Consider the following 27,928-nt stretch of genomic DNA (forward strand, 5'->3'; position numbering starts at 1 on the left):
TATTGTTTAATTTGCCAACAGTTATCTCCCCAACCCAAGTGTAAGCTTCTTGAGGGCAGGGTTATCTGAAGACCTGACATTTCATCATTTTAAGTTTTTGTAACTTAGTTTTATTTTTACTATTTCCTTTAGTTTCTTAATGTACTAATGGTATGATGATCCCTAACCCCCAAAAGGGGGCAATTCAGTAAGCTGAAGGATGCTAACAACAGGAAACACTGAAACATTCTAGGGAATGTTCGCTTTGGGGGGTTTAGCTGAAGAAACTCCCTGGCCCCTCAGGAGTACCGTTGCATAAGTCATATTATTTTTATTTTGATTTTTATGGGTTTTATGGTAGCTGCGTTTGTGATATGGCCATGCCATGGGAAAGAGAACCTTGAGCCTCCGGCACCGCCAGGGCCCAGCGCCAGGCAGCCATCACCTTGCCCCGTTCTCAGTGTTTCACCCTGCTCCAGCCCACCTGACAGTCCCTCTGTCCTGTTCACAGGGCGATGATTTACTGCTCCTTCACCAGCCGGGGAGTGATCTCTTGCCTTAGTTTTAAACATGTATTGATGACAATTGCCGCATACAATGAGTCGTTTCATAATACAGCATCCCAAACACTGGCAACTCCCCCCACTGTGATTATGTCCGTTTATCATTTGAATGAAACCTATACTGGACAAGAACACTCATCGGGTACTTGTTGCTTGGTGAGGTGCCTGAAGTTGGAAATATTTCTGAGTAAAGAAGCAGAGTTTTCCCTAGAAGACTTGGACAGGCATTCGGTAACTTGCCTGAGTCCTCAAAAATAATAAAAAGGAGGCAGAAAGAAATCTCTATTTCGTTTTCTGAATAGAAATTATGAATCTTGAAAATAAATCTCACAATACTTTTTTCTTTTTTTGGCTAAAGCAATTGGGGTTAAGGAGTTTCCCATAATCACCCAGCCAGGAAGTGTTAAGTGTTTGAAGCCAAATTTGAACTCTGGTCCTCCTGACTTCAGGGCTGGTGTTCTATCCATTGCACTACCCAGCTGCCCCACAATAGTCTATTAAAGTGCAATTATAAAGGCATCTTGTTTTTCAGCGTTGAGAGTAGCAGAAATAGGGAGGTCCTATCTGAATTATTTTCTTCTTATTTCTACCTTTTTGTCTATCATTTAGACTAATGCTTCTTAAACTCTTTGCACTCGCAACCCCTTTTCACCCAAGAAGTTTTAGAGTGATCCTGAGGATATGGGTATAAAAAAAGGTACACAAGCCAAAATTTTCTGATAATAAATCATAATTCTGCAGTCTTTGCATTCATCTGTGGGACCCCATATACGGTCATGTCCCACAATTTAAATCAAAGCTTTAGGTTACAGAACAGTTATGTTACATTTCATTCTCTCAATATTACTGAAACATGTTATTATATATACATCTCTCTATATACATATGCACATATAATATATATATTGTAGAATATTGAAATTATTTTTTGTTATTATATTTGATTCAGAAGAGGGACAGGGACAGGATGTACTTTGAACCGTATTTTTATAAATACTTAATTTTTAGATCGGAGGACCTGACATTGTTCGGTCATCTTCTCGATGTGGAAAAGACTACATCAACGTCATGAATATGCTAATCTTAACACTTCCTGGGACACCTATAACTTATTATGGCGAAGAAATAGGAATGGAAAATCTTTTAAGAGCAGATGTAAATGAAAGCTATGATATTGTAAGTATAATATAACTTAAATATTTCAGTAGTAAAAATGTTTATTAAACCAGAGAAATATCATGTTTTATTAGTTTAGTTAATAATAAACTAATCTCATTAGTCAGAATGTTGTTGCAAGTAAACTCTATTAAATTTATTTTCAAGTTTATTGAAATAAACTAAAAATAGTTTATTAGGCAAGCTAATTAGTTTACCATAATCATTACCATTATTATGGTAATAATAATACCATATTATACCATCATATAATATGGCATCATATTAGTTTATGATATCAGCTCAGTATCATAACTTTCATGAGGTTCAGCAAGGTCTATTGGAAGGGAAGGTGGATGAAGCCTCCAGCCTTAATTGGATGCCAGCCCTGCCACTGCTTCTCCTCGGCTCTGTGAACTTGGATGACTCATTTAGCTTCTCTGGAGACTTCTTTCCTTCTCTCTAAAATAGAGGTGATTTCTACAAGTTTTTTTTAAGGATCAAAGTGCTCTGTAAATTGTAAAGTGCTACATAAATTAAAGTGATAGTATTAGAGTTCCTAAGGGCTTCCTCTCTCTTTCTTTGAAAAGGAGCCAACTGAAAATTTGTTTCTCCAGTCTCTGTTCTGCCACATTTCAGTGCTAAAGCAGATGGCACAAATCATTCTTTTATTTACCTTCTGCATGACCAAATGTGGTACTTAGTACAAATGAGGTCACCTTCTCACTGTATATGGAAGGACACAAATTGAACCTAAATCCTCATGTGTGAGATGATACCAGATAATGGTCCTTGAAAGCTGAAGCTTTCTGTTTTCTGAGTGAATACTTGTTTTGACTGCATATAGCCCAATTTCCTAATATTTGATTAAAGTGTATTTTCTATTATTTAGGGTCTATAATATTAAACTTGACAATGCCTAGAAATGAGCTTTATGCAATAGTTTGGATCAATGTTGCTACAAGAGACTGTAGGTTAAAACTAATATTCTGAAAAGTACATATTTCAAGTAACTTCTTGAAAATAAATTTAATAGAATTTACTTGCAACGACATATTCTGAACTACTACCCTGGAAATGATGAATGGACTAAGGAGTCTAACAACTACTGAGCTCTTAATATGTGCTAGTTCCTGTAAACTATAATTAAGAAATATTTATCAGAATTTTTAGAATTTGATTATATATTGAATTTTTTTGGTTTGTTTTCTAGACCACCCTGTTTTCAAAGTCTCCAATGCAGTGGGACAACAGCTCCAATGCTGGGTTTAGTGAAGGCAACCAGACCTGGTTACCCATCAATACAGATTACCAAGTTCTGAATGTTGAGGTAAGGGCCAAATGTGCAAAATCATTAGATGGATTCTGAAAATTGAAAATGCTTCTCTATTTTTAAACATAAATTTTATTCTTCTTGCTTACTTCTGGTCCAATTTAGGCTTTTTTGTTGACTGAGTAGTAATTCTTCACACTCATCCCACTATTATGTATAAACAAATGTAATGTATTTTATTACAGCGTAATAACTCTAAAGTCATACTTAGTAGTAAACTTTCTTTTGTACTAAGCAATTATTAATGTGTTGCACCTATGTGCAAAGACATGATGCTAAACATTGGGGATACAAAAACACAAAATAAAAACAGTTCCTGATCTCAAGGAGCTTATTACATTCTGAGGTCACCATTTTTCTTCCTTGGGAGTTAACGTATTGAAATGTCACAAGTAAATTTTACCAGTCATTGGAACGCCACGAATGGATAATTCCTTTGAGCTGAGATGTGAAGACAGATGGTCTGTTTTAGACCATCATCACATATCAAATCAAGTAGAAAAATAAATTGTAAAACTACGTGGATCTGACAACTTGGCTGTTTGGGTGAAACAATGGGGGCTACTCAGGGCAGTAGGGAGACTTTTTAAGTCGTTCACTAGGGGTGATATTAATATCTTCCAATATCATAGTGATAAAAAAGTTTTGTAAATTATTAGATAAAAGACAAAATTTCTTATAACAGAAAATCTCCCAGTTGTAGGTGTTAACAGCTGATATTTGCACAGCACTTTAAAGGTTTGCAAACTATTTTGCTCATATTTTACAGATGAGAAAATAGTGATGCAGAAAAGTGACTTATAGACAGCAGCAGCATTTGAGGCCATGTAGTCTAAAGAGAAGGGCCCAAGGCCTAGAGAGTTCATGAGGCATGCGCAGGGCTGTACAGTTGATGACCCCGACTTCATAACCAGGACCTGTCCGGCAGGCCCCGTTACTACTCCACAAGCGCAACTTTTTAAATTCTTAGTAAAATTATCTGCAGCAGCTAGATGGATAGAATACCGGCCCTGAAGTCAGAAGGACCGGAGTTCAAATCCAGCCTCAGTCACTAACACTTACTGTGTGGTTCTGAGCAAGTCACTTAAGGCCAACCGCCTTGCAAAGAATAAAATAAAATGATCCTCATTTCACAGTTGCATAAACTGTGACTTACAGAGAGGAGGAGCTTGCCCTTGCTCCCGCAACTGGGAAGTGGTATAGTTACACTCTGAACCTGGGTATTTCTTGACTTGAGGATCAATGCTCCTAAGTCCTACAGTTAATTACAACTCCAGCAGGGATTTTCACTAAGTATACTGATGATTTCTTCAGAGAATTAGCAGAATCCAGCAGATAGAAGAATTCTCTATCAAGAACTCAGGAGCAGTAGAAAGGTTTTTAAAAGGTGAAAAGTTTAAAGTTAAAAAAGTTAAAAGGTTAAAGCACACTTTCAGTGCTTAGTTTAAATATCCTCAGGGCTTTCTGATATTTGTTTCGGGTCTAGTCAACCTAAAGTCTGACCATTCTGGCAACAAATGTGATATTTATTTGGAGGGTTAAGGCCTCAAACAAATCAAGTCACATATAATACAATACATCTCAGGGGAGTCTTGTGGGAACCTTACCTCTCACACTTAGTTGTCTGACCACTGCAAGACACTAAAATCTCTGAAACTTCTCAGGTGGGAGACAGGTGGTAGATACAGAGAATCATGGATCCCCGAGTGTCAGCCCTGTGTAGTGGAAGGACTACTGGTCTGGAGAGTCAGGACCTTGTGATTCTCATAGTGAGAAAATCTCAATTTCTCTCCATCTCAATTTCCGCATCTGTAGAACTGGGATAACTCCTGTTGTAGTTAGCTTTCACAGGGCTGTTGTGAGGATCTAATGAAATAACATACAAAAGTCCCTGAAAACCTGAAAGTTCTTTCTCAGTGTGGCCGTTAGTCTTCTTTTTGTAGCAGTCTGCAACTGTGAGGAAAGGAGCAGCTGAAAATCATAGTGATCTATATTTCTATTGCCAAGAGATGTCTCATGTCACCCCCATAATTCTTTACTTCAAAGTGTAACTACAACATGTATTTGGGAAATAAATTACTTGCTTATCATTTTAGGTACAGAAAATATTTTTTAAAATTTATAACTGCATATTTACTTGATTAATTTTTTAAAAATAAAAACAGGTTCAGAAGACTCAAGCCACTTCCCCCCTAAAGCTGTATCAAAAACTAAGTGCCCTGCGCCTCAATGAGCTGCTTCTTAGCCGTGGATGGCTGTGCTACCTTTGGCACGATGCCAACGTTGTGGTATACATGAGAGAACTTGATGGTTTAGACAAAGTCTTTACTATGGTGCTGAATTTTGGAGAGACAACAGAAGTGAATTTGCAGGCTCTTTCTATAGGACTCCCAGAAAAAGCAAGCATCAAGATGAGCACCATGTCCCCTACCCGAAGTGAGACTGTGACCACGAACGCAGTGACAGCCAGAAAGGGGGAAGGACTCATTCTGGAGCACAAAATGCCCAAACTCCTGCACCATCAAGAAGCCTTCAAAGACAAGTGTCTTGTTTCAAGCAAAGCATGTTATTCTAGCTTCTTAAATATCTTATACGATGCCTGCTGAGGTACTGTCATGGGTCGTTTGGGCCTCAGACTGCCGCAGTCACTTCACCTGCAGCTCGACAATGAATGTGACCAATTTTAAGTATTTCTACAGATTGAATTTAGGTGAAAAGTTATGCAATACTTTTAAGATATAATAAATATGGAAAACCATATGTGAAAAGTTATTTATTGAGATAATATTTGATGGAGAGACAACATGGCATACTGGACAGCACTGGCCATAAGAGTTAAGATGACCTAGTTTGTCTGCCCTCCCCCAGTCACTGGATGATCAAGAGCAAGGCATAGCTCTTAAGGTCCTCAACAACTACAATTTGCAAATAGTATTATAAGTTTCCCCATTAGGAGCTCTTATATAAATGAGATGAAAGGGCTTGTTAATAGGGAGCATTTATTTAACACTTTAAAGTTAGCAAAGAATTTTATAGAAGTTATCTCATTTGATCTCCACAAAACCCTGTTGTCTGGGTGCTATTATTATCTCCACTTTATGGATGAGTAAACTGAGGCTGAGAGATTGAGTGATTTGTGGGGAGGCAGGATTGTGCTCTTATCTTCCCGACCCCAAGTCCCATGCTCGCTCCACTGCACCACCTGGATGCTCTTCAAAAATCAATAACAGAGGATCAGGGAGTTTTATTTTATTTATTTTATTAATTTCAGTGTGAAGAATTTTATTTTGTTTCAATCAGTGTAGGCATGTGAAAAAAACCAAAATGAACCTAAAATCTTTGTTCTGTTCTTAGTTAGACTGGAGCTAGGAACAGAGAGATTCGAGGAAAGGAACACCAGAGGATGGGAGGATGAAGAACTGGCCTAGGCAAGACAAGGTTTGGATGGTGAGAGAATTCTAAAGAATGTCACCCTCTGACATAGCTCTGTCAGCTCCCAAAGAGCGTGAGAACTAACACTGCACTTCTGGGGCCCTCCGTGCCTCTGCCTGAGACGTACTGCAATGTCCATCTTGTCTCAAAATGGGTATTAGGTGAGGGGACCAGTGTCATCAAGCTCGAGTTCTTTGTACAGAAAAGCGAGACGTTTGGCAACCTAAAAGAAACAAATTTGAACACACGAGTCACTCTAAAGTAACACAGCAGAGTTCAGGTTGTCTTACATGATCACTTTCTCAAACAAGGTAAGTGATACCTAATGGACCAACACAGAGGGAAGCCCCCTTCCTCTATGTGCCTTCCATCACTGTGTAAGTATGGCCCCCTTTCTTACTGATCCTGCTCATCCCTTCCACCTTTCTAATTCATTTATTTTTCTCCTTTTACCTTCTGCAGGCATTATGCCAGAAGACTGTTGGTAGCCCTCAGGTTAAGAAGACAATCTCTGACACAATCTGTATTCACGGGATAGGAGATGATTCTTATTTTCTGGGAATAATGACTATGATTTTATCTGATGGGGGGGGGGGGGTTTGCAACATACCTCAATTACAGAGTCCTCCCCAAAAGCTGCAGCGTGGCTTCCTCCAGTCTGAACATCTAAAATAATATTAGGAATCTTTCTTCCTGCAAGTACATTTAAAATCAATAAACAAAAAAAATCAGAGAGGGGCTTATTTACTTTTTAGGTCTTGATATTATTCTCCAGAGGGCAGGATATATGCAGCTAGTCTATGAGGCAGATGTGTGTGCATATACTAAATGGGCAGTCTTATTACTGAGCCAAGATGGATACCATAGCCTTTCAAGCTCTCTGACTGCTGACCATGACACACGTCCTTCTAGAAACAGCTATGGAGAAGTGGATGTTCAATTAGTCAAAAGTTGCTGATAGAGGAGCTACTGTGAGTCTGTGGTCTTCAGGCAGCTGCTGAAAAACTTGCTAATATTCCTTGAGGGGAAGGGCAGCAAGTAGAATCCAGAAATCTTGATTCTAATTTATACTTGCTTTTGGGCCCTGGTTTGCTATTTTATTTTATTTTATTAAGTTTTGATTCCTCTCATTTTTTAATGTCACTTCCCAATTCACTACATCTTTTATCTTTACCCCCAAAGAATCTTCCCTTGTACAAAAGAAAAACAGTAGACAATGCAACAATCACATCTAACAATGAATGTTACATCCTAGATCTGCAGGAACCTATTTCTCTAACAAGATGTGCTATTTTCTCTCACATGTCTTCTGAGATCAAGACTGGCAAACGCACTTAATATGGATTCTTTGTTGAGAAGCATCATGGCATAAGGGACAGAATGCTGGGCCTGGGATCTGGAAGACCTAAATTCAAAGCCCTCCAGCTAGCAAGTCATTTCACGTCTGTGTTCTTTAGTTATCTCCCAAAGGACTTAATCTACTTAGGCTTTTGACTTAAGTTACATATCTGCATTACTTTAAGGAGTTCCCATTACAGGAATTTCCCACAATGATGAAAGTACAGATCCTTACATTCTTTGCTGCTATTAAAAAAAAAGTACTGTGGTTTAAGCAAATATATCACTCAGGGAACTATGTTCTAATATTGCCATTGCTCACTTGAGAAGGTGATTTAGAGGACTTTGAAATTATGGAAGAGGCAGACAAAGGAAATATGAGAAGACTAGAGAAGTAAGAAGGAGCAAAGAAGAAAGAAGGCTAGAAAGTGGGTGTTCCTCTCAAGTGTTAATGAGGTGAGAAGAATCTGATGAACCCTCACCCAGGCAATTCCCAGCAGCTACAAGGGAAATCAAGATCAAGAAAGACCAGGATTGAGCCTCTCACTTCCAGGAAATACAGAGATTAGGAAGAATTCTGAAATGACTTGCACTGAAATATGTGATATTTGTATTTTGTCTTAGATATAAGATACTTGTATATGTTCAAAGTGCAGGCTGGTCTCTACAAAAGGAGGTAGATAGATAGATTTTGACATAGAGAATGAAGTGTTCATTAAAAGTCAAATAAAAAAAGGCAGAGGAGAATCTTTACCTAAATCTGGGGGTTACAAATTAAAAGAAGGACCACTGAACACTCGGAACTAAGAAACAAATAAAACACTCCTCCTGAAGAGGTGGAGGCTGCTCGTTCTCCAAAGAAAGATGTTTTTTCCATAGATTTTCTCATGTAAGAGGCCAATCAGAGCGGATTATAGTTAGAAGTGGTGATGGATGACTTCCTGCCCTGGATACCAGGATAGCCTATCACCTCTTGACTGTATATTGACAAATAGACCTATTTTTTCCCCCCAAGGGATGGGCATGTATCTAAAACATGAAAGTATTCCCCAAGATTTCAAATGAGATTACTATCCATTTCTGGTGATTCACATGGGTCTGACTGATACTGCCAGAAGAAATCTGGAAAGCATTCCTATAGATCATGAAGTAGATCAAGAAATAGAATTTAGGGACTGAAGGGTACTGATTCAATATAGCTACCTATCTAAAGTATGGGACTCAGAAAAAAGAGGTAGATTTGTCATGTGAATAGCAGGTTCATAAGCTGATGCTGGAATATGAAACTTCAATTTCTGGACCATGGCTTCAAATATATAAGGATATTTATGGTCTAAACTTATGGCCAGAGTTTGGAATGTACCTAACAAGGGCTGGTTCTTGCAAATCTAACCTAAAGGACTTTAAGCTGAAAACAAAGGACAGATTATCTCTGTATATCCTCTAAACTTAAAGAATAGCAGTCACTACTATATCCAAAAGTTTATAGGAGACAATTCTAGGAGATGGAGGAATGTGGAAGCTCTTCAATACAAGGAGATGAGAAAGTAGAGGCAACAAATGTAGATGATTTTTAAAAGAAGTTTTACAGTCAAATCTCCTTGCTCCCTCTTGAATTGAATATGGATAAGGCAATTCCATTTCTCTATACAAAGCAGCATAAAGTAGTGGGAAGAGCACATAGACTGAGAGCTGAAAAGGTCTTTGGTGGTTGTCTGATCTAATCCCTGAATTTTACAGAGGAGCAAAGAGGCCTTAGAGGGAAAGTGATTTGCCTCTGGTCATTTGTTAATAAAGGAAGAACAAGGTTTTAGTCCCCTGTCTCTAAACATAATGGTCCTTTCCACAGTACTGTGTTGCCTCTTACAGACAGTAGTATCAAGAAGAATTTATGAAGTATTGACAAGGGGGGTCAGGTGCTGTGCTGAGCACTAGGAATAAAAACACATGAAGAAAAATTCAAATAGTTCCTGCCTTCAGGGAGCTTATATTCTAATGGAGAAAGACAACATGTAAAAAAAGAAGCAGAGAAACTGGGTAGGAGTTCAGGTTCCGGGGGCATGGCCAGGTCTGAGGAGTCCTAGGGAGGGTCTGTCTGCCAGCCCACTCCAATCCTCCTTTCCTTCATAACTACCAAAGGGAGTCATTCCCCTAGTCAATAAGTGGCTTCTTATCATCTTCAGGATCAAATACAAAACTGTTCACTTGGCATTAAAAGCCCTTCATAATTTAGCACTCTCCATACCCCCTCCCACCTGGTGATACCTAGCTTCCTTTGCTATTCGACAAAGAAGATTCTCTCAGCACCCAGCGTTTTCTCTGGCTGTGGCCCAGTCCTTGGAATGTCCCTTCTTCCTCTCTGCCTTCTGGCTTCCCTTAAAAGTCCCAATTAAAATCTCACCTTCTATGGAAGGCTTAATTCTGGTGCCTCCCCTGTTAATTACTTCCTATTACTCCTCAAGCGCAAGGTCTATGTTGCTCTCTGTATTTCCAGCACTCAGCACAGTGTCTGCCACAGAGCAGACATCTGATAAAGGCTTAATAACTGAGAAGCAGACGGGGCAGGGCCCCTACAAGGAAGGGGCTCAAGATGTCGGAGATGGATGACTGCTGGAGCAAAAACAGGAAAGGAAAAGAGAGAGGAAGGGAGGAAGATAGAGAAGGAGAAAAGGAGAAAGGAAGAGAGCGAGAGAAAGACAATGTGAGCACCCTCCTGACCTAAATGCTGCTCCTGAAGCACAGCACTGTCTTAGGAGTCTCCAAGTCTTTTTCCAAGCTACCCCTCATAGCATGTAATGTTCTATCGGGTATTGGAAACATTTAGGGTTTTCCTTTGTTCAAGACTCAGTTCAAATCCAAGCTCCCTAGAAGGGAGAACTTCTCCCTTTCCCTTCTGAGAGCATATTCCTTCTACTTTGTAGGCTGCCAGTTATTTACATGTGGTCTCCCCAACTGGAAAATGTGAGCTCCTTGACAGCAGGGGCTCAGGACTGAGCACAGACTAAGTGGTAAATGCTTGCTGACTTGATTGACTCCTTTGGAAGACTATTGTAATATAGTTACATATGACAAAGATCAAGAAGTTGCAGATATCTGGTTTAACCTTTTCTATTACTGTTCTCTGCTGAGGGCATATTCTTTTCCTAAAGTGGAGAGGGGGCAATTTGCTCTCCTGAATCCTTCTCCCCTGACAGACACACTAGGCATCCTTCAGCTCTTCTGCCAGTGGAACTAAATGCTACTTTCAGTTATTTTTGTCTGTTACTAACAAGCTTGTAGTCTTGTTGCAATTTTTTTAATGGCTATTACAGGGTTTCTCTATGGCCAGGTAGAGTGGTTTGTTTTGTGATATAAGAGATTTTGGGGGGGGAAATGCAAAAAACCATCAGTATCTTATCCCTGGAGAGTGACATCTATTGTTGGGTTCTCAAGATTGTCTTCCATTCTTCTCTCAAGTTAAAAAGAAGAAAGGCACAAAATTGAGGGAAATTAGGAACAGGGAATAAAAGCTTTGTCACAGATTATTGTTTACCACTTAAGAAAACTGGACACAGTGTTCCTGTTTCAGCAATCCTTGACATTTCACAGCTGTCCACTTACAGTTCAAAACATTATTTAATGAAAGAATTGGCCTGTTTTCTCATAGCAACCAAATAACAATTAGGGCTTCTGCTAGTCAGAGCAACCTGCCCCAATAACAGCATCTTTGATTTTGATATATTTGAGTAAATAAGATACCTAACAGATAAATGCTCCTATATTCTGAAGGTGCTTCTTTAAGGAAGGGAGGCTTGGTTAATTTTTTGCCATAGATGTTACACGTTAGCTGTAATTAAACCCTGGATAGAGAGAGGTGTTGGATTTTGATGATGGTGCCAGGGCCTAAAGAAAGAGGGAGTGCATCTTCTTTTACCATAAGACACGGAAAAAAATTTCACAGATAACTAATTACTGGTAATATTTTTCGAAAATAAGCAATTCTTATTTCTCATATTGCTTTATTTTTAAGGGAGCTAATTTTTATTTTTGTGACCTCAACTTGAAGTTAACTATTAATGTTGTTCACCAGTTAACAGTCTTTTGAGGAGGCTATTTTGAGGACATTAGGCACAGACTATATTAGAAAGTCCACAAAATTAAGACTTGTTACAAGTTCTCTTTTTTGTGTGTAATGCTGTTTAGATATTCTGAAACATTTGCCCTGAAGCAAAGCTTTCTTCCCTTTCCATACTATAGCATGGAGGAAATATCTAATAGCCCATACATTTGTGTGACTTTTTCAGTCAATAGACGTTGAGGGTAATGATAAAAGATTCTTCAACCTCATGTAGTGAGTGCTTCTATGTAGTTTAACTGAATATTAAGTACTAGAAAATTACTTTTCCTAAATTATGGGGATAAAAATTAAAAAAAACCATTATATAGTTAAAAGTCTTATTATGAGTCATATGATTTGAGTTGGTTTATGAGCATACTTTTAAGCACTTTCATACCATGATCTCGGTTGTGTCTCTGAGGATCCATGATAACTTTTCTGAGTCTCTGAATGTATTTTAATATTCCTCCTATAGGTACACGTTGATCATTTTCACAGGCTGTGATTAGAATTGAAGGATAAGTCTAAAAAGAGACAGATTTACAAAGTAATTTAGTTTTTTGTTTGCTGGGCCTTTTTACAAATCACTATTAAATTATTAAAAATAATTATTGAGCACCAGAAAAAAAAGTACCTTACATTAATTACTACTATTCAAAATCTGTAGAGATATGTGATAATCAGCTGCAATGTCCACAAATATTAAAATGCAGCCAAGTCGTGATGTAAGAAGGGAGAGGGGAGGGGGAAGGGAATAAGTATGCATGCCGAGCTATGAACCAGCCACTGTGCCAAGGGTATTACAATATAATTTCACTCGGTCCTCACATTAACTGTGCGAGGTAGGTGCCATTATTTTCCCCATTTTATAGTTGAAGAACTGAGGGGGAAGAAGGTTAAATGACTTGCCCCGAGTCACAAGGCTACTAAGTGCCTGAGCCTGCACTAACATACCCAGGGACTAGTTTCTATGCAATTGAAACAGGACATATTGCTGACAACCTTTTGATCTCACTTATGCGGGGCTTCCTTACCTGGGGCCTGATGTTGTGGTAAGGGCAGTAACTTTTTATGTAGTCCCTATATTTGTCATCAGATGCAGGGTCTCCCCATTCTTCTAGCTCTTCGATGGTCAGAGGAAGCTGTGTGTCCAACATGGTATTGAGGAGGTCCAGAAAAGGCGCCTAAACACAAGCAGCGCCCCAGAGGTTTGGCCAAGGAGGTTGTGCCGGCCAGTGCGGTGCGGGGGAAGACAAGGGCAGAGTGAGTGGGGGCCGGGAGCGCGGGGTGGGGTGGGGTAGGGGATTGCCACCTTTGTGGCATAACCATGGAGGAAGGTGCCTGGCAGCCACCTCTCGGGCTTTGGGGCACCTCTGTGCCTCCCACACAGCTGCTACTGGGAAACCAGGCTTGGGACATGGGGAGCTTTCTTTTCTGATGGAGATTTTCTGTGAAAGCAGCTCTGACAAAAGTGCTGAGATGATGAACCCAGATAGTGACCCTGAGGCCAGTCTTGACGGAAGCGCTACTTGTGAAGCAGTACAAAACTGGACCTGGGACAAAGGGGGCTGGGCACAGCCTGCCATAGCTCAAGGAGTCATGGATAGACAAGACCAAGATCTGAGGATAACTGTGACAGCCAGTCATGGTCGGAGATTCTTTACAGATTCATTTTAATTTTATTCAGTGGTAAATGAAGTTATTTAAAAAAAAGGAATATGCCTTCAGGCACCTGCATAGTGTATCATTTATGTCCTTATTTACTGTAAAGTCTATATATTTATACAGTCAATACATTTGTATTGCTATATATGTCCATTTTATGGAATCAACTGTACCTTTAACAAAAAGAACATAAATTCAGTCAGGCTTGAAATGTTAGGCTTAACTCTGGCCTTTTTTTTTTTTTTTTTTGTAGTTAAAGGGCATCTTGATAAAACAAGACTTAATACAAGCTTTTATGAAAAAAAGTTATGAAATTTTAGAAACAAAGAACTTAGTAAATGGTTAAGATCTTTTAAATGATTTAAAAAATTCTCCATTATTATTTACTTAGTTCTATAGCAGGTATAAAGTGAAGAGGTCAACATTTATGAGAAAGTTTTTTGAAGGTTATGTTAAATATAACAAAATTTGAATTAATGACACAAAATTTTGAAATATTATAAATTGTAAAACTAAAGAATATCAAGCATAAACTATTCAAAATGTAAATAAATTAAGAACCTTATAAAATAAAATGAAGGATAACTCGAATTCATTCATGTTGTGCTATGAGGCATGATGTGAGATAAAATGCCCAAAGTCCAATTTAATTCTGTAAAGAATTCACATACTCTAATGCAAAAGTCACGATTTGACATTGCTATGTCCCTAAAAGCAGTCATTCAGAAGGCTAGACAATAAAGGAGGTGATAGCTGCTGCTATTTCTGTCTGCAAATATGGATGGACAATAGGAGTAATTTAATTCAAACACTGATTTAAGGTTTTCTATTTGGTTCAGAGCTACAAAGATACCTAAACCCAAAAAACTTATAATCCAAGAAGAGTAAGAGAAAAAAAGTCAAGGACAGAACCTTTTCATGATGGGAAAAATGACCTATCTCTCTTTTCATGAAGGGAAAACGTCCATACCAATTTCTTCTACAGAGAACCTAAGTCCAGGGCTGAGGACAGCAGAATGGCTAATTGGAACTCAAAGGCCGCCTGAGGATCCATCATGGAGCATACTAACTTAATGCCTTTTTACTCTTCATTACTACCTCTGTTCCAGGAAAAAGTCAATGAAGATAGTGATTCAGGTTTTACATTGGAGGTCCTTAAAAAGGGGGCAGAGAGTTGGCTTAAATCAGGGCTTCTTAAACTTTTTCCACTGGTGATCCTTTCTCAACTGAGAAATTTTCATTTGATCCCACCTCAAATCTGAATAGTGTTGTGCACATGTAGTGCAGTGTGCATGCTGAGTGTTCAGAACCAAAGATGCAGTGTAGTCATGTGATGCAACATGGGCAAGCACTGCCACAAATACTTTAGATTCATTTTACATTTGATTTTGAATTTTTGGTTGTTGTAATCTGAAACTTTTTACTATCGCCAAATTTTTCAAAACCTCCACATTCAGTTATATAACCCACATGGGGTTATGACCCACAGTTTAAGAAGCTTTGCTGTAATACTATTTTCACCTTTTCTGTTTATTTGCTTTTTCTTCTCGTGGTTTCCCCTTTTGTTCTGGTTTTTCTTTTACAATATGACAAATATAGAAATATGTTTAAAATGATTGTACATGTGTGATCTATATCAGACTGTTTGCTCTCTTGGAGAGGAAGGGGGTAAGGAAGGGACAGAGAAAAAATCTGGAACTCAAAATCTCACAAAAATGAATGCGGAAAACTATTTTCACATATAATTGGAAAAATAAAATACTACTGAGGGAAAAAAAAAAGTTTGGCCTAAAATTTGTACATAATATCCTAGTGCATAATTCTTAGAATTAAACCTTTTAAAAAGAAAAAGAAGTTTAGAAATTATCACATCTTATTCCTATTGTATGTTAGGTTTTCAACTATTTTGATTCTCTGAGGATTTCTATTTCTTAAGAGTAAACAGTATCTTTTTTTTCTAGTTCAAATATTCCATAATTCCAGAACTCATAACTGACTTACCTGTAAAGCCACTGCCCTGATGAGTTTGGGGTTGGTATTACATAATGTTCCTGCTAGGATACCTCCAGCACTATAAGCTGTAAGGGCTGTAGATAAGGGTTCAGAAAATCCCAGGTTGTGAAGGGACTTTATACAAGCCTCTAAGTCATCAAGGCCATTGAGTTTATTGTCTAGACAGCCACCAGTATGCCAACTGAGGCCTAATTCACCTCCACCTCTGAAAAGAGGAAAAAATAAAAAACAAGGGATATTCTGTAGATGATACTAATTCTAAAAAACATGCATTCTTATGGATATTTGGCAAATCCAATTAGAATTAAGACAAAATTGGGGGATAACAAATATATGTATTCAGAATATATGTGTAAGGTAGAAAGAGCAAAAGCATGAACAAAAGGCCAGATCATTTTCTAAAATAAAGTTGTCTGGGAAATGGAGAGTATTTTATGAAAACTGAAGCTTTAAAGTACTTGAATAGAATCAATTACTCAGTAAACAACCAAATATGGAAACTTGAATTTTTCAGATCAACTTAACTTATTTAATCAGGTCAAGAGACAGCACATATTAGTAAAGTTATATAAGGAGAAGAATTCATAAATTCAGCAATATAAATGAAAAGACTGAAACTATTAAAGTGATATCTAAATTGTAATGATCCTAGACTCTGTCCCTGTCCTTTATTCTTCCAATGAAATAAAATTATGTGTTGACTTACCTAACATGGCAATATGCTAATATCCATCCATCTTCAATTAACATTTGCTTTTCAGGTTTGAAATTCATGTTTAAATCTATCCCATAAGCTCCGTATACATGAATAAGAAGAGGTTTTTTCTGTAAGTCCTTAGAATTTCCTTTATAAAATACTGTCACTGGCACTAAAGTTCCATCCTGGAAATGAACCAACATAAATAATTATTTCTTTTGTACAACAACAAAAACCAAATGATTTTCTTTTAAAAAAGACTTTTTTTTTAATTTTAAATTTGGCTTCACTTGATAAAATACTCTTTTATAGAATAATTTCCTCTGACAAAGAACCTCCACATTGTTTCTTAACTTCATGTAGGATAGATGAGTTTCCAAAAGTGTTTCAGAATCCCTACCTCAGATTTTTCTACAGAAGTATTACCAAATATGTATTATTAAAGAGAAATGGAAAATTACTTAATGACCCAAATATAATTTATTGTTAACTAAATTACTGTAATTCATCAGAATATTCCTTTTAAATCCCTATCCTAGATTATGCCAATATTATTTATAAACCAAAAAATTACCAGTCTAATATTTTACTCATAACTGGACACTATTGTTTCTCATCTTTTATATCAGACTAGTACTGATGTGTAAAAAAATCTTAAGCAGAAAATGTTGGCCAGTTAATTTTACGTTATTGTAGCTGAGACTATTAACCATTGGGAACTGGAACATATTACTGTTGGATTTCATATTATCTACTTTTATATTCTTATAAGAAGTATAAATGACTTAAATGATTTATCTCCCTTTTCATAGTCTCACTTAGGGCAAATATTAAGATCAGTGAAGTTACCCTAGGAGTACTTTATAACCAGTACACTATATCATTACTTTACATTTAGTTTAGATCATGCTAACTATTCCTGAAAATTCAACAGCTATAGCTCTCACTTTATGGAACAAATATATTTTAGCAAAAAGCTGTTCAATAATTTCTATAAAAATACAATTGGTTGCTCTTTTCCCTATCCCCTTTTCTATTCAAAGAAGTATTCCTATGAAAAATTTCCTTAAGGTAAGGAAAGAGGTATAGATCCTATGCAGGCTAGTCACTGTGTCACACCAAAAATATATCTACTGGGAATTAAAATATTGTCCAACAAACAAATCACTTCTTCTTTCCCTTAATGCATGGGGAAATCTTTTGAACTAACACCTATAAATACCTCCCAAGACTTGTCTTTCTTTTTTTCCCCTTTTTCATTGTGAACAAATATGCTAAGTGTAATAAATATGGGCTGGTAATTTAATACATGAGATATTACAGATAAGAAACATTCCTTAACTTCACAGTTTTAGATTATACATGATAGTCTAGATCTCTTATTTTTATCACTTTGACAAACCTGTGAAACTGTGAATACTGAATGTGTTTGGAACAGTAATACCTGTAAGTTATTCTTTCCTTTCCTATTACCATTCTAAAGGAAGCTATTTTATAGCTTACTTACTTACTTACCTTACTTTTTGCTTCTAAGCGTGCCATGTGACAATCTGTCATTACAGGCTTCTCTTGCTCAGCTTGCTCATAGAGACCGCTTTTTCCTAACATATATATATAATGCCTTGGAGGATGCACGGGAGAGGAGAGCAGAAAAGAGCAGGTGTCAATGCTGCTGTCTTGTGGCTGGGTGTCCAGCTGGCACGCACAGGCCCATGCAGGGAGCTGAAGAGATCAGATGTGTTTTTTATTCCTTCCTTAGGCTTCTTAGCATTCTAAATTGCACTTCTGGGTTCAGTTTGAGGTACAAGATCAAGTTTTATTCAATTCAGATTCTGCTGAATTGCCCATAAAATGTGTATTTTAAAGTAGCAAAGCTATTTAAGTGAAATGACTATGAGTAGATGACACCAAATCAATTAAATAATTAAGTGACCATTACAAATAGGAAAGAAAAGTTATTTTTGAAGCTCTTAAATATCATAAAAAAGAAATAAAAATAGTTGTGAAACAGAAGGAGCACAAGATTACATTTCAAGGGCTCAGGTTCAAATGCTGACTCCACTCCTTCATACCAATACCTATCTGGTAAGTTAGTTAAACTCTTTGAATCTGATTCCTCATTTGAAAAATGAGTAATTTTGTTTACATGATCTTCACAGTCCCTAATATTTCTAAAAAAGATCTAAAAAAGATGAAAATACAAGCCTAATACCATGGTTTAGCATCGTCTTAAATACAATCTCCTTTACTGAAATATTGATTTGGGGACCTGAATAATAAAATTCTTTTAAATGATTAAAATGCTCATAGGCCTAACTGCCCATCTATGTCCTCCTAACTCTTCTTATATGTCATGAAATCTGGATGTGTGTTTTTGATCTGCTCCCAAGCCTGTGTCCTGTTTCCTGAACAGCCTGGACTGAAGCCATAGTAATGGCCATTATTAGTCTAGGGCTAAGTTGGCCCAGCAGCGTTTAGCCGTTTAAAATCCCAGCTTCTAACTTTGGCCCCCAGGCTAACCATTGTAGAGAACAAAACCCTTTCTTGGCACATCCTTCCTCAAACTCACCGCTATTATGCTTAAAATTCTTAACTCAATGAAAAGTGAAAAGAATCAAGATTCATTCTCTGAGAGCAGCAGGGTCCAGCTTCAAGCCTTCTCCTAGCACTCACTTTACATCCTTTAAGCAGCTCTGGTTAGCAGGTTGACAGAAGCTTCAGAAATGGCTTTGAAAGTCAAAGTGTTAAAAGAAAATTGCATTCCTTTTCCTGTATAATTGTGAAAAGTGCAAATTCCTTAGAAAATCAGCAGTCTGGCACAGCACCATCCCTGATGGTGGGCTCTCCTTCTAGAGGACAACTGGTGATGTGTGTGACAAGTGCACTATTAGTCAACTGGAAGAACTGTTCCTAAAGAGCTTATGTTCAGTGAGTACTTTTCCCCCCCTTCAGAACAACCTGAAGAACATAATTAACATAGACATTTGTTGAAAATATTTCTTAAAAAAAAAAAAAAAAGCCAGATTAACTTTCTTCAGACAAGTGATTATATTGGATCATTCCCCACTTCCCCTCCAATTTTAGTCTAGGCCAAAAACAAAAGAGAGAAATGGGAACATCCAGTCTGAAAAATTCTGCAGCCCGGTACTAAATGAGCAAACAGAAGGAATTGATATGACAGAAGGAATGATGGAAAAATATCTTCTGATACTGTTCCAAATACTCCTGTCTATACAAACTCTTTTGTACTACTGACAAGATGTTAAAAAATACATTAAAGTGCTCATGTAGAAGTCTTCTTTTCTGGCCTTTTTGGTGGTAATCTAGTGATCCTAATAGATATTGGTAGTGAGGCAACGTTTCAAAGTTTTTTTTTCTAGAAGAGATAAGTGTAAGAAAACAAAATTCTTACAGGGTGAGGAACTACACTTTTCAAGTTTAGTCAGTTGTTTTGGGTGTAACTGATTAGAAGGGAAGGAGATAGGAGTGTGTAAAAAGGGCACAATTTATCCCTTTTAATGAAAAGATGACCCAGAACACACCATACTGAGACAAATTGGTATCATTCTAGACAGGAAATTTCTCATAATAAAAAACCAGTAATAATTCAAACTAAGAAGCAATCATGGATTAAAGTTTGTGTTGAAGATGTAATATTCAGATGTTAGAATATTCTCTATTCTTGGTGTCTGATTTTAAAACAATGGTTTCATCCAGAAAGAAGATTATGGGGCCTGCATGTGGATCACATTAGTATTTTCATCTTTTTTTTTTGTTATTGTTTGCTTGCTTTTTTTTTTTTTTCTCATTTTCCCCGTTTTTGATCTGATATTTCTTGTGCAGCATGATGGAAACATGTTTACAAGAACTGCACATGTTTAACCTATATTGGATTACTTACTGTCTGGGGGAGGGAGGAGTAAGAAAGGAGGAAGGGAGAAAAATTTAGAACACAAGATTTTACAAGGGTGAATGCTAACTATTTTTGCATTTATTCTGAAAATAAAAAAACAAACCAACCAATGTTTGATTTTGTAAAAATATCCAAATAAAACTAATGTGAACACCAATATAAAATTATCATGTGTCATTTAATGCTCAACATTCACAAGAGATAATCCTAAAAAATAAAACTAAATCCTACTTATGTTTTGCCTTTAACAAATGGATAAAAAAAAAAAAAATTGAACGTATTAACTTGCTGCCTCTTTCTATAAGAAAAATTCCAGGAAATAATGAAATCATGAAGCTGGATGAGAGGAAGTTTATTAAGAAGAGTGTGGGACTTTGCTAAATGGCATCCTGTGCTATTACAGCATTTCTTTCACTGAGGTCGAATTTAAAGCAATCTTTCTCTTCAGCCATAAATGTTTGAATCTTCACTAAGTAGGAATGTCATGCTTGTTATGAAGATCTTACATCGTTTAGACTTTTGACATAATCTGTTCTGATCTTCAGTTTGCTGTAAATGTGAATCAGTGTGTCTATAAGCAGCCAGAGGACAGGGATAAGGCCTCCAAAATTTCCTTTATATGGCCCCCACTGACACCACATGTGTCAATAAATATGTTCAGTGAATTGTAAAGACACCAGAATATGCAGATGTCATAAAAGAAATTGAAGACATATTCCTAGCTTTCATGGAGATGAAAAATTGGAGAGATGTAACATATAATATAAGAGAAAAAAATTAGAAATACTTTCAAATAAAAACATGAGGGCAAATTAGTAGAGGTCAAATACTACTAAAGTATTACAAACTCCAGTTACCTGAATCTGGCAGCCAATTATTGTAAAAAGAAAAGAAAAGTAACTGAGAAAAAAAAAACTTTGAAAATAGCAATAAAAAGCTAATAAATAAAAAAGAATAAGAAGAAAGAAACACCTAATGGAAGTGGCCATGAACATGTCAACGATTCATGTAGATACTGGAGAACCATGCCTTTCTTCCTCTAAGTTTCTAGTTATATGTGACTAGGGGTCATAGGGTTGGAAGGTATCTCAGAGTTCATCTAATTCAACTTACACACTATTTTACAGATGAAAAAACTGATGCCCAGAGATAACAGTGACTTATTCAAAGTCATAAAGCTGCCAACTGGAAAAAAAATTGAAATATACTGAAGTTTTACAATATTATATTAATAGCAAAGCCTTGATGTTTCTACAAATACCAAGTTCTTTTAAGAGAAAAGAAATTCTTGTTACTTGGCTGCAACATATCTAACAAAAATAATGCCAATACAATAATTTCATGTTTAAAATATTGTATATTTAATATTCTGTTCAGAAAAACCAACTGTGTATTTTGATTAGCAATTAATTATTTAAAATGAAACATACCTTAAGAAATTGAACTGAATGATCATTTAAGGAAATTGTATTGAGATAAAGTTGATTGCAGTACTTCAGAAATATAATACAGTGGTCCTTGAACATCACCATGTCAATAAGCTTGGTTTTTCTCCTCCATGTATAAATAAGTTGCCAATTCTTTATACTACAGGAATCGACTGATGTCTTCATTAACTACGCAGAAGTAAAGAGACAGAAGAGAGCTGGTAAAATATCAAGAAATCCAATCAGCAAAGTAGTGAGGTATCTGGATGAAAGCACAGATACTTTTTACTATTTTTAAGTATGCTCCTTAGCATCACATAAAAGGAAGAACCACACATTTATTGAAGTTTCAGTATCTTCATCTAATCGTCTCTAAGAAGCTATGATAAAAGATCATGGACTTAGAGCAAGGAGGGACAGGGAGAACAAACAGTACAAAATTCTCATTTTTACAAATGAGTAAACTGAGGCCTAGAAAGGTTAAGTGACTTAAGGCTAAGTTCACATGACAAGCAAATATCTGAGGCAGGATTTGTTGTATGAATAGGAGATGGCAAGTGATAAAGGACTCTGAATGCCAAAGAGAGGACAAGTTCAAGAGGCAACAGGAAACCCCTGGGACTTACTGAGTAACAGGGAGATGTGGTGAGAGCTGCCCTTTAAGAAAACCACTTTGTTGACTGGATGGAGGAAGGGCTGGAAAGGAGTGAGACATAGGGTGGGGAGACCAGCAGGCAGAGGTGGCGAGCACCTGCCCCAGAGAGAGGAGCAGTGGCTGAGAGAATGAGAGTTCAAAGGGAAAATCGAGAGATTTTGGCAACAGATTGGTTCTAGGGGCTGAGATATAATGAGCAGCTGGGAAGATGGGGTTGCCCTCTGTGTAACAGGGATGTTAAGAGGCGAGGAGGTGTGAGCAGGGAAGATGCTGAGAGTCTCAGTCTTTTGCTGCATCTTCATCCAGAGCACAGGTTTGATCCTGGAGGCTATAGGGAGCCACTCGAATCATAGGGATATAGGAGTAGTGGACAGAGTCAGACTTCTATCTGAGGAAACAGAAACATTACTAGTTTGACAACTTAGTAAAGAATGGATTATAGGGACAACCAGGTGGTGCAGTGGGTAGAGCACTGGCCTGAAGAATGGAAGAACTGAGTTCAAATCTAGCCTCAGACTCCTATTAGCTGTGTGACTCTGGGCAACTCACTTAATCCTGATTGCCTCAAACCCTCCCAAAAGTAACAGACTACAAGGGGGAGAGACCTGACACAGAGACCAACCATCGGGTCATTGCAATGACCCAGGCATGAGAGGGCCTAAGTGCAATTTTAGAGAGAGATGTTACAAAGGTAGAAACAATAGGGTTGGACAACTGATAGCATGTGGGGCATGAGGGAGAGGACTAAAGTTTCTGGTCTTAATGACTAGAAGGATAGTACCCTCAACAATAATAGGAAAGTTAAGAAGAAGGAGGTAAAAAGGCCAGATATGTATTCTAGTACTTTACAACGTGTTTTTCTGAAATTTTCAAAAAAAGAACATTATATGCTAAAGCTAAAGTTCTATTTTAAAGCTTTCTAGGAGTGAAATACACAGGGGAGGGAAAGGGAAATATTACCTTGTATTCTGAAGGCTCTCCATAATTTGTGAGAATATATAATTCATTGTTTCTATGTTCAATATGGTACATAACCCCAGAATTTCTCTTTTGGACAAGGACTGGTACATTCCAAGGCTGATGACAATCCACCAACCATACTTCAGAAGTAGTCTTACTGTTACTATTTATGGTAAGAAAGAACCTATCTCTTGTACAATGTAGGTCCACAAAAAATCTGAAAAGAAAAAGTACAATATGCAAATCTTAAGAATTTCAGTTATGGAATATATTGTTCATGGGATATGCTTGGTAAGTATTCAAAATTAAATGCTCATTTATAGTGAAAATGAAAAATAAAAACATTCCATTGATGAACACTAAGAAGTCACAAGTCAGCCACTATTAACTATTTTTAAAAACCCATTTTATATACTACTAAATCACAGGGCTACTGGATGAGAAATGAAGGCAAAAAGATTTTATTAAAAAAGAAAAGGGCTAAGAAGTTATTATTTTTCAATCTCTCACTAGTTATCAGTCAATCCTAAAAGAAGTTTGAAAAATGAAATGAATTGCCTTAAAAACAATAGGAAAGTAATTTTTAATTCCCTGTTAATTTAACAGCCAAAAGCATGAATTTCAACAAGAAAACAAGACACTTGCTTCATTAGTGTCTAAGCCCAGATTTTTGTGTATTTTCATTTACTTCAAGTAAAAATTTCAAGTGGTATTCAAGAAAGGCCAATTATGTTATACCACTGGTACTCATTTTTAAAGCATTACTAGTTCTGTGGTGTGACAATCATACCATGTTCTAAAAAAGAATTAGAAAATATCCATCTGAGAACTCAATCTTCTTGAAGTGAAATTCACTAAAAACATATTTCACATTAGTAATGATGCAAAAACCCTTATAAAGAGAGGGAGAGAAAAAGAAAAGAGAACAAGAAGGAGTAAAAAGAAGAGAGAGGAAGGAGAAAGAAGAGAGGAAGGAAGGGAGAGATAGGATGAAAAATGGAGTAAAAAAGAGAGATAAGGATAAAGAAAATTATATATAATGCATAAATAGCATAGATATATGTGTGTATATTCTGATATATGTGACAGATATCTATATATAACTAGACAGAGAGAGGACAGCAAGGGTTTTGGAAAAGGTAGTCAGAGAAAGAAGGAATGGAAGAGGAGAGGGAAGATAAGCATACCAAAATAGATGGCAAAAGTACAGAATTTAACACCACAACTAGGCTAGCATCAGTATTTACCAATTAACTGATCACTATCAACTATATATTTGTGCCACATATATGTATACATATATAACTTCAATATCAACTATATATTTGTCACACATATGTATATAAAAACATAATTTGTGTGTACATTAATATATGAACATATATGTATAGATATACATACACACACACACACACACACACACACACATAGTTGCACACAGTGGTTATATCTGGCTTTGTTTATAGAAATAACATTTGACACAGGCCTTAAAACCTTGGCCTCGGGCTCCTGCTCTATATCTCTTCCCTTTCTCAATCAAGCACCTATTTAAAAAGGAGTTGTCTAGATTCCTTGTCTACACTTTGTCTTTTCTCTCTCTTCAGTTCTTTACAATGTGGCTTTCCAGAATGCTATTACTTTCCTGAAGCTACTCTCTCCAAAGGTACCAATGATCCCTAGTAGCCAAATCCTATTGTCTTTTTTGTTGTGGGCCTAGTCCTTTCAAACCTCTCTGAAATGTTTGCCATTGGTTATCACTTTCTCTTCCTCTTATACTATTCTCTCCTATCTGCCAATTGAGCCACTTCCACTTAGCCTCTTTTTTTTCTGGATCATCCTCCACATCAAGGCTCAGCCTATCTTTTTCCCCCCTTTTCTTTCACGTTCTTGCTTGAATCATCAATTAATTGCCTGCTGAACATTCTAAGCTGGAATCTTGGAGGTATCTCAAATTCAACCAGTTCCAACCCAGAAATCAGTATCTTTCCTCCCAGGTTCACAAGTTTGTAATTGCAATACTTTTTACTTAAATACTCTTTGTCCCTTAGTCCAAATCCACTCAATTGTAAATCTTACTGATTCTATTTCCTCAAAGAGTCTGGTATCTGAACACTTCAACTTGCATAGTCAACAAGTTCAAACCATCATTATCTCTTGCCTAGTAATCACAATAGCCACTCAATTAATCTTCCAGGCACTAGTCTGTCTCTATTCTAGTTCTTTGTTCACACTGCAGCCAAAGTGATTTTTCTTAAGCAGAGATATCTCTTTGTTCAACAAATTCCAGTGGTTCCCTATTGCCTTAAGGATCAAAAATATAGTCCTCTCTTTACACCTTTTAGAGACCATCATGATTTGGTTCTAACATCTCTTCCCATCCTCAATGGATTATTCTTCTTCTGGCATTCTATAAAGCACAGACTTACACACATTTGCTGTGACCATTGCCCATGCCTGGAATGTACTCGCTTTTCACCTCTACTTTACAGAATTTCTCTGTCCAAGGCACATCTTAACCATCTTCTACGAGAAGTCTTTCTTTGCCTCCTCCCTCCCCCTTAATGTCCTCTCTTCCAGACTATGTTTTAAAAAATGACTTTCTATATATTTACATTTCTTAACTTTAAATTTATGCTGTATATCTGTCTCTATGTACTTGTCTCCCCCATTGGAATATGAGCTCTTTGAGAGCAAGGACTCTCTCTCTCTTTTGTTTTTTGTTTTTTTTTTTTGTACCATACATGTAGGTACTTAAGATATGCTTGGTAACTGATTTAGACATCAGATTATAAATTTGCTCTTTTCATCACACATCCTCAGGAAGTCCCTTTTTTTCACTGAGAGGACTACCATCCTCCGAGTCACCTGCCTGGCGGCCCAGACCCAATTTCTACTCCTTCCTCTCACCTGTCCCCTTGCTTGCCAAGCCTTGCCTTTTCTGCCCTGGTAACATCCCTGGCCCAGGTCTTTCCCTTTTTCGCTGCTTCCCTCTGGGCACAACTCCTGGCTGCCAGTGAGAGGTGACTCGGCCTTTCTGGGCCCAGGGCCTCCAGGGAGGGGAGCCATTTCCCAGGCGAGTCCCACTGCCAGGGGACCTGAGGGAAGAGAGAAATCTTTCCATTGGCCACTACAATGAAAAATGCTGAGAGTGATTTTCTCTCAATAGGAAATTCCTCTTCATGGCTGGCTTTCTTCTATCTTGACTCCTCTAGAAGACTCCTCAGAAATAATTGGCTTTTTAAAGGTCACCAGAGAGGTAACTGGTCCTTCAGTCAATGACTAACTGTCCCATAATTCCACCATTTTGACTGCTACTTCTTCCTACATTCTAAAGGGGCAAGACTTAGAAAACCTTCCTTAGCTTCATTTACTATCTGTGAATAGGCCACAAAGGTGTTAAAACAATAAAGGTTCCACTCGACAAAATACACAAATATTTAATCAAAATCTGAAAGGAGAAATACTTTACAAAGCACTATCACAAAAAATAATTTTATTTTTTCTTACTTGCCCTTTAAAGTATGTAATTTCATCAACTGGGCTGAGAGGAATTGAATTGATCAGAAATCTCTTCCATCAATTCTCCCTTTCTAGATTTTATAGTGACAAGATGCTTATGCCTAGAAAGGAAGCAAGGCTAAGAGCTTTGCAATTATTCTTTTGTTTGATTCTAACAACAACTCTGAGCCACAGGGCTGTTGTGATCCCCATTTTATAGATGAAGAAACTGAGGCAAACAGAAATAAAGTGACTAGGCCAGGGTTACAAAGCTAGTCATTGTCTGAGACTAGATTGTGAAAAGACCTTTTTCTGTGACCTTGTACTTGGTGAAAAAGTCAAGAATTTGTATAAAATTGCCATATTTTGATCCTGAATGGAAGGAAATGATGGAAATAAGTAGGCAGAGATTGGATAACTATAGAATTACAAGGAAATAACTAAAAGAAGACCTGGTAAAGTACTGGGGAAATCAAATTCTCTAGGAAAATGTGAATCAAAGGTGAAAAATAAAGGAAAATTAAAACACTAACAGAAACTCCAAAATGTTGTGAAAGTAATAAGTAATGAAGTTTGCAGAATGCCACCTTGTTTTTCTGGTTATGATTGACAAAAGATATATGACTATTATATGATATCTCAGGCTGCTCTCTTAATCATCAATTTCCTTGGCATATGCAATTCTAGCAAGTCCAGAAGATATAAATATTACTTAGTAACTCAGTATTTACAGTTGAACAATGTGTCCATTTTGAAGACTGAATTCAAAAGAATAACACAACTATCATATACAAATAACACAGTAAAAATTACTGCCATCTTGAACTGATTATTTCACCAATTCTAACACAACTATCATATACAAATAACACAGTAAAAATTACTGCCATCTTGAACTGATTATTTCACCAATTCTGGCTGTGCCCAAGATTAATATTTTAAAATGGTGTCTCTGGGAAAAGAGACACTTTCTATTTAACATTAGGTGATGCTAGTATTATCCCTACTTGAAGATAATGTCACCACAATAGCATTATATATTTTGGGGGGCTTTGGTCTAGATATGGTCATTAGATAGTTATCATAAAGTTGAGTTCCTTACTTTTCATTCTCATACAGAAGAGCAGTCTTCATTAGGTAGATAAGTGTTTAGTGAAAAAAATTTTTTTAAATCACTTTTATTTTTCTATACACATTTAAATGG

At 37.0% G+C, this 27,928-nt stretch overlaps 2 protein-coding genes across 5 annotated transcripts in view; one reads left to right on the plus strand and one right to left on the minus strand.

Annotated features, from left to right (window-relative positions):
- Nucleotides 1–5,809, plus strand: part of SLC3A1 (solute carrier family 3 member 1) — a 28,305-nt gene extending 22,496 nt beyond the window's left edge. Inside the window, exons 8-10 of the mRNA XM_003758305.3 lie at nucleotides 1,551–1,718; nucleotides 2,911–3,027; nucleotides 5,196–5,809. Coding sequence (XP_003758353.1) covers nucleotides 1,551–1,718; nucleotides 2,911–3,027; nucleotides 5,196–5,636 — 726 coding nt within the window. The 3' untranslated portion in view covers nucleotides 5,637–5,809. The remainder of the gene's footprint in view (nucleotides 1–1,550; nucleotides 1,719–2,910; nucleotides 3,028–5,195) is intronic.
- Nucleotides 5,810–6,272: 463 nt separating this feature from the next.
- Nucleotides 6,273–27,928, minus strand: part of PREPL (prolyl endopeptidase like) — a 38,983-nt gene continuing 17,327 nt past the window's right edge. For 3 of the 4 annotated variants that reach the window (XM_012540234.3, XM_031950421.1, XM_031950420.1), the window contains 9 exons: nucleotides 23,227–23,443; nucleotides 21,615–21,800; nucleotides 17,787–17,993; nucleotides 16,281–16,456; nucleotides 15,563–15,779; nucleotides 12,931–13,080; nucleotides 12,294–12,420; nucleotides 7,073–7,155; nucleotides 6,273–6,685 (listed from right to left, as the gene is read on the minus strand). In XM_012540234.3, the coding sequence (XP_012395688.1) occupies nucleotides 6,620–6,685; nucleotides 7,073–7,155; nucleotides 12,294–12,420; nucleotides 12,931–13,080; nucleotides 15,563–15,779; nucleotides 16,281–16,456; nucleotides 17,787–17,993; nucleotides 21,615–21,800; nucleotides 23,227–23,443 (1,429 nt within the window). In that variant the 3' untranslated portion in view covers nucleotides 6,273–6,619. The remainder of the gene's footprint in view (nucleotides 6,686–7,072; nucleotides 7,156–12,293; nucleotides 12,421–12,930; nucleotides 13,081–15,562; nucleotides 15,780–16,280; nucleotides 16,457–17,786; nucleotides 17,994–21,614; nucleotides 21,801–23,226; nucleotides 23,444–27,928) is intronic. The other variant, XM_031950422.1, reaches the window with a different exon arrangement.

The sequence above is a fragment of the Sarcophilus harrisii genome, chromosome 2, assembly GCF_902635505.1.
Source record: "Sarcophilus harrisii chromosome 2, mSarHar1.11, whole genome shotgun sequence".
Taxonomy (NCBI): domain Eukaryota; kingdom Metazoa; phylum Chordata; class Mammalia; order Dasyuromorphia; family Dasyuridae; genus Sarcophilus; species Sarcophilus harrisii.